This window comes from Charadrius vociferus, unplaced genomic scaffold, assembly GCF_000708025.1.
Source record: "Charadrius vociferus isolate BGI_N301 unplaced genomic scaffold, ASM70802v2 scaffold70, whole genome shotgun sequence".
Lineage (NCBI taxonomy): Eukaryota > Metazoa > Chordata > Aves > Charadriiformes > Charadriidae > Charadrius > Charadrius vociferus.
The window spans coordinates 1,328,317-1,335,450 of NW_009646851.1; the positions used below are offsets into that span (position 1 = coordinate 1,328,317).

Sequence of the window (7,134 nt, forward strand, 5' to 3'; positions counted from 1 at the left end):
GATGGCATCCCTCCCCTCCAGCGTGTCTGCCTCACCAAACAGCTTGGTATCATCGGCAAAATTTCAGTTCAGAACAATTCCCTCGTCAAACAAAGTCTGTCACACATGCTGAATTTTCATGAAATAATCATATGCACTTAGCGACTGATCATCTGGTCTGGCTTTCAAATGTGATTGTAATCCTGTGCCATCAAGATAACCGTTATTTGAAGATGGCCTTATCTGAAACTGACTTCTTGCAAGCTCTTCACAAATGCGTTAAACACCTAACAGTCAGAAAAAAAAAAAGTTTTCCTATTGAATTTCCAAATACTTTTTTACTGTTCAGGCAAGTATACTACTCATCTGGTAACCAGTCTGATCTCTCTGACTACTTAAAAAATTTTGTGAAGTTAAAATCCAGTGCATATGAGTACAGTCATTCTTGAAAGACTTAGCTATTATTTTAATATGTAGTGAAACCTCAGCAGGTTTTGAGAACAAAGAATTATGAAATTTGAATAAGAATGGTACCAGTAATTGTTAATTTGTCTCATTGGCCAAACAAGAAGAAGTTATATTAAACTCAGTTTGCCCTTCATTTGGAGCATTTGTTCATTTTTAAAAGTAGAAAATTAAGACAGGCAGTAGAATAGATGTTAGTTCAAAATGGAAGCTTTAAGCTATATGTGCTACTTTTTAATATATATATTTTTGAGACTGTTCAAGTGAAATATTTAATTTGATTAAAGAGAAGTCAGCCAACATAAAAATGCAATTTGATCCAGACAGAAAAATATACAAGTTTAGTTCTAAAACTTTCAGAAGATATGAAATGAATCCAGGGTTTGCTAGAATTTACTTGGCCTTTAATGCCTGAAGTTTCTAAATAAAAATTGCATCTTTCACAAGGACTTTTTCATCCATGTCATTCTTTCATCACACTTGACAATTTTATAAGGGTGAATTTTAAATATTCGGTAAAATATATTTTACTTCATATTCACTTCATTTTTCTGTGAAAAAAAAAGTGTTTAGGGGAGATGGTTAATACCAATTTTAAATAAAATTATTACAAGAGATAAATGTTTGTGAAAAATTACAGTTAATGGAAGAAATGGTATGAAAATCGAATATGCATTTACTCATGATAGTATTAGGACAGGAGAGCATAGGATAGCATAGGATAGGATATTTCAGTAAGAAGGGACCTACAATGATCATCTAGTCCAACTGCCTGGCCAATTCTGGGCTGACCAAAAGTTAAAGCATGTTGTTAATGGCATTGTCCAAATGCCTCTTAAACACTGACAGGCTTGGGGCATCAACCACTTCTCTAGGAAGCCTGTTCCAGTGTATGACCACCCTTTTGCTAAAGAAATGCTTCCTAATATTCACTCTAAACCTCCCCTGGTGCTGCTTTGAACCATTCCCATGTGTCCTATCGCTGGGTCCCAGAGAGAAGAGCTCAGCACCTCCCTCCCCACGTCCCCTCCTCAGGAAGCTGTAGAGAGCAATGGGGTCACCCCTCAGCCTCCTCTTTTCCACACTTGACAAACCCAAAGTCCTTAGCTGCTCCTCATAGAACATTCCTCCCAGTCCTTTCACTGGCTTTTCGGCCTCCTCTGGATGTGTTTGAGGAGCTTCACGTCCTTCTTAAATTGTGGGGCCCAGAACTGCACACAGTGCTCAAGGTGAGGCCGCACCAACGCTGAATACAGTGGGACAATGCCCCCTCTTCTCCGGCTGGTGGGGCTGTGTTTGATGCACCCCGGGATTCGGTTTGCCCTCTGGGCTGCCGGGGTGCACTGCCGGCTGACACTGAGCGTGCTGTCAGTCAGCACCCCCAGATCCCTTTCTGCAGGGCTGGTGCCCAGCCATTCCTCTCCCAATGTATACTTGTGCCTGCCATTACTCTGTCCCAGGTGCAGAATCTGGCATTTTGACTTGCCAAATTTCATCCCATTAATCACAGCCCAATGCTCCAATCCATCTAGATCCCTCTGCAAGGCCTCCGGTCCCTCAAGAGAGTCAACAGCACCTCCCAGTTTGGTATCATCACCAAACTTGCTAATGGTGCCTTCAACTCCTGCCTCCGGATCGTTGATAAATATATTGAACAGAACGGGCCCTAGAACTGAACCCTGAGGAACCCCACCAGCCAGATGTAGCCCCATTCACTACAACTCTTAGAGGTCTGTCCTTCAGCCCGTTCTTCACCCAGCACACTGTGAACCTGCACATCCCACAGTTGGACGACTTGTCCAGAAGGATGCTTTTAAAATGCATTTATAGAAATCTTATCGAATATGGATTGATGGTATAGCTTCTACCTAGCAATAAAAAGGTTTCTTTCCTGTGTTGTCCTCATTCTGCTGGTAAACAACCTGTCATCAAATACATTGCTGTTTTCTGAACATTGAGCAAGTTTTGGCAAGCTTCATGATCCCCTTGAGTCATAATTGCTATGCTTAATTTTTTAAATATTGTGGTAGAATTGCAAATCCCAAATTTGTCATATCTCAGTTTCAGACTGTCTTTAATGTTTTATTTTTGGCTCAGCCAGCATCAAACACAAATATCTGTTCCAAAGGCTGATCAGTTGACTCAGTCCCTTCTTAACAGCCCTATGGACATTTAAAATCAGATTTTAAGAAATGCAAATTGGAAATTCATTCCAATTAACAGCTGGCTCCCATACATCAAGCATTTGTGTTTTCTGAAAAATATATCTTGGAAACAAGAATCAAGTTCATCTCCCTGTTTGTACTATCAGCCAACTCAGAGTCTATGACACACCACAGACATGCCGTGGAAAACTACACTTTCCTAGAGGGCTGTTTAAAGTGTATAAAAAAGCAAATCTTTTAAAGCCGTATTTTCCAGGCATGTTTTCATCACTGTGAAATTTATTATTTCCCTGATAGTGATAACCTCATCCGATCTGCACAAACATGGAGAGATATGGGTAGTTCCCAATACGGATCATGTGTGTACAAGATTTTTCTTTGTGTGAGTACAAATCTTCTTTTAACATTCAACTTCTGTTCATCCTAGACCTTTTTCCCCATGTTGCCTCCAATAGTTGTAATGGAAGTAGCTAATAGGTGTTTCTTCCTAATTCTTTTCGGTATCGCTTCATTTTTTATCTTTCTCTGTACTTACTTTTGTTAGGAAATGTATGGATAAGCTAGTGACAGAGGTTTAGTAGATGCTTTGTTACAGGATAAATTAATGAGACTTGCTGATTTTTCCCACTCTATAGCATTACTTCATGTTACAGTAAGTCTATCCATGTATCATAAAATACAATTTCTATTTGGCTGTATGTTTTAAAGCTGAGGAATTCTTTAAAGGCTTCCTGTCTATGATGTGAGTGCTTCCCCTCTCATCTATGACTTGTCTCCTTTGGGTCCTAGCAGATATTCACCCTCAGGGTTTCAATAACAATGGCAGCCTTACCACCCGTTGCTCTCTAGAATTTAGGATCTGCATATAATGGTGAAGTGCATCAGAGGGTTTTAAGAGAAACATGTTAACATATGGAATAAGCACTCTTGATTATTGAATGAAACAGAGTTTTGGATGGTTTTAGGTAGATTAATAAAACACTAATTTGATTTTATTTTCTGTACTTTTTTTTTAGTTATGAAGATGGTCAAGTGGGTGATACAAGTATAAATACACAGGAACCAAGCATTCATAAAGAGATTCTTCGAGTCATTGGCAATCAAACTGCTACTGGTTAAAAGGACCACTCTTATTTAATTGATGTGATTTGGAAGCCTTCCTCAGTCTCAAAGCTGGATTTTGAACTGAAGAAGATGCAAAAAACTAATTTATTATTATTATTCTAAGCAAATTAACCCTTTGAATACTTACTGTTTTCTTACTTAGTATTTCTTATCTCATCAAAATACCCGAGATGGTATGAATTAGCAACTGTAGGGGTGCAAAGTCTATTAATATACTACAACTAATAATAATTAAACAGGCATTTGGGTTGCTCACAATAAACAGACTTTAAAAAGGAGTTTTGTGCTGATATTTTTATATTAAACTTCAATTGGAGGTTTTAGTACTGTATAATGGTATTTTAAATTTAGAATGACAATTATAGGCAAAAGAGATTATTTTATAGCAGAGCACCTGTATTATGCAGGATACTTTGCAATAAGTAAAATATTCTCGTATTTAAACACAATAAAAGGTTGTCTGGATGTGTCAAATTGAAGAGATTGGTTACCTGCAGCTATCTTTGATTCATTTTATTTTACACAAATGCAGCTAGGATTTAGAGTCAAAGCTTAAAACAATAACACGTTTTTTATTTGATGAGTGAAAGAAAGGAAAAAGTAATGAATGTGATGGTGTATGCTTAGTTTTCTTTATCTTCTCTGGAAACACTGTCTTATCCATTAAGCAGCTCAGTTGTATTTTTTAATTATACAAGCCTAGCAAGCATCTGGAAATCCTGTAGTTGTTAACTTCCTTTTTATGAATTTGGTTTTGTATACTAAGTTTTACAGTTTCTTTAGATCAACAAGGTTCTTTAACGTTTTTGTCTTAATTTAAGTGAAACTGCTCTGTGGTTAAATTTAGCCACATATTTAAAAGTAGGTGCTGAATTAAGGCTTTTACATTATTAGGTTGATTGTTCATACGTCAGAAAATACAAATGCAAAATTTTACTGATTTTTTCTTGGTGAAATATTTTTATTAATTTATTCCTAAGGGAAAACAAATTCAAATCTCTCTGTCATTTAAATTAACAACTGTTTTTTCCAAGTGAGCATGATGGCAACACAGGTAGGGAGGGGCCCAGTCTCCAAGGCATATCCTGTGCCCTGATGAATGCCCTTGGTGGCCCTCACGGTAGCTATCCTGAAGCAACAACCTTAAATATGAAGAGCAGTTCAACTTACCTGTCTGGGCAACTATTACAAGCCACCTCAGAAAGCAAAAATAGACTGAATCCTCTATTATGTTATTTTCATAATAAAGATACTGAAGCGCCAAAAGCAGCAAAACAGAGCACAGGCGTGTTGGTTTCTTTTAAACAGAGCTGCACTAGATATGCCGTAATGGGTGATTTCTTGTATCTGGTTCAAGCTACACTCCCTTATTACTTGCTGCAACTGAAGTGCCGTACAAGTATTAGTGTTATTGGGTCTAGGAGCCACATACTTGGAGATATGTTTTAGCATTCCAGACTTATTTGCTGAGGACTTCAGTTTTTCTGGGTTCATGTCCAGACTTGTAAAGGCAATCCTGTTTGCAAATCCACGTTTTGCTATTGAATTTCTGTTGAAGTTCACCCCCATTTGGTGGACCCCTAACTTGAGAATCACTACTCTAATTGTTATCTTTTGTGTTGGGACACAGGTTAACTTCTTGAAACAAAGAGGACTCCTGAAATTTGTCTATCTACGTAAGGATTGCCTTATGTTGTGTAACTGCACAAAATCAGCATAATTCAGAAGTGGAGCTGAAACCCTGGAATGACCATCTGTCTATAGTTTGTCCTGCCATATGTGTCTGAATCACTATGTTTTTCATAACCAAAAAAACCTGGGAAGCAAGTCCACAAAGATATCCTACGCTGACTTGCTGGGCTGATAGTCCACCACTCTGGGAGGTCTCCTCAAAAACTAGGAGAAAAGAAAGATGACCATGAGTGAACTGGAGAAGCCAAGTAAGCAGTCATCTTCCCTGTCCTTTCAAGCTGCAGCAAGGTCACAAGTGAACCCCTTGAAGGAAGGAACCTGGAAAGTAGCTATGGCAGTGAATCAGCCTTGGTTTGCACAGTGAGGTCATGACATTGGCCATGCATGGTACCATTGTAAGTACAACCACTGGAAAGGAGAGGCAAAATACATCTCTGCCAAATTTAGAAGACTTCTCAGAGGTTTGGTTTAAGCACATGAGCAGGAGGAAGGGACAGTGTGGAGGAAAGCAGGGCTCTGAGGTATATGGGGGCCTTGCTGCTGTAAGGTGCCCACTTCAGGGAGTACTGAGGCGATTTGCTTATCTGAGTGGGAGAAGGAGGGTGGCCAGAAATAAAAGGCAGAATGTGACAAGCGCAGGTGTTACAAAGCAGTGGGAGAGGGCAAAACTTTTGAGGGAGAAAGGTGATTCCGAAGGGACCTATGGTTTGCTGGTAAGAGAGAAAGAATAAAAAAGAGGAGCCACGGAATTACTAACAAGCAGCATTAGCAGCTCAGGTCCCACACAGTGCACGACAGGAAAAGGGAGAATGAAGCTGCAGTGTGGGGAAATGCAGCCCATGGAGGTATGGGGCAGCACCATGCCCAGGGCAGCTGGGCCACCTGGGAAGGTGTCATGCTGTAGGGGACAGTGCAAGGACACAAGCCCAGTGTAGCACACAAACAGGAATTGAATTAAACCAAAATTCACTTGCTACACAGTAACTCAGTCACTTTTTTTTTTTTTTTTTTTTAGCCAAAATATTAATGAGAAACTTCTTCTAAGGTGTTATATTATCTGTAGGTGAACATAAGTCGTCAGATCATTTAACAAAGTATTAGTTCTCATCATTTTTAAAAGGTGAGGGGAAAGAGGGAGTTTCTTTGGGGGTCTGTTACTCAAAAATAAATAGCCTTTCTATAGCAAACTTCACAGTTGAAACAAAGACTTTATCACCAAGAACTGGAGTGAAAAAGCTTGAGGATGACATTTTCTCTGGAGGATTTTTCCCTCGTGTTTTTTTCCAAGGGTGGAAGTTGCATATTGCCAAACTCTTCCAAATACTTACATTCAAATGGATTCTAGGGGATGAAAAATAAAAAGCCAGGCTCATCTGAGCAAGGACCCTGTTTTGTCCCAAAATCCCTTGCATTTCCTTTCCTCTGTTATCATGCACATGTATTGGTGATAGAACAATCTTTGTAACTCCCACTATAAAGATGTAGGCTTTTCACAGACAGCTTTTAATCAAAGAAAACAGAGCCCCAGGCTCTACTATCTCTCTTGGTAGAAATGTCCATGAAGCCATACCCATCTAGCTGTGGCCGTGTCCAGTACGGAGCAGCCAAGGGAATTCTTGGGAAAGAACTTTATAACTTCTTCCTACATCCCACAACAAATTACAAGCCCTCAAATGGGGAAGGTGTGATGGGAAAATTATGTTAATAG

The 7,134-nt window shown here is 39.2% G+C and overlaps 1 protein-coding gene across 1 annotated transcript in view; it reads left to right on the plus strand.

Moving 5' to 3' along the window:
* Window positions 1-4,004, plus strand: part of PARP8 (poly (ADP-ribose) polymerase family, member 8) — a 129,112-nt gene extending 125,108 nt beyond the window's left edge. The window contains exons 24-25 of the mRNA XM_009894214.1: window positions 2,907-2,991; window positions 3,626-4,004. Of these exons, the coding sequence (XP_009892516.1) occupies window positions 2,907-2,991; window positions 3,626-3,728 (188 nt within the window). The 3' untranslated portion in view covers window positions 3,729-4,004. The remainder of the gene's footprint in view (window positions 1-2,906; window positions 2,992-3,625) is intronic.
* The last annotated feature ends 3,130 nt before the right edge of the window (window positions 4,005-7,134 follow it).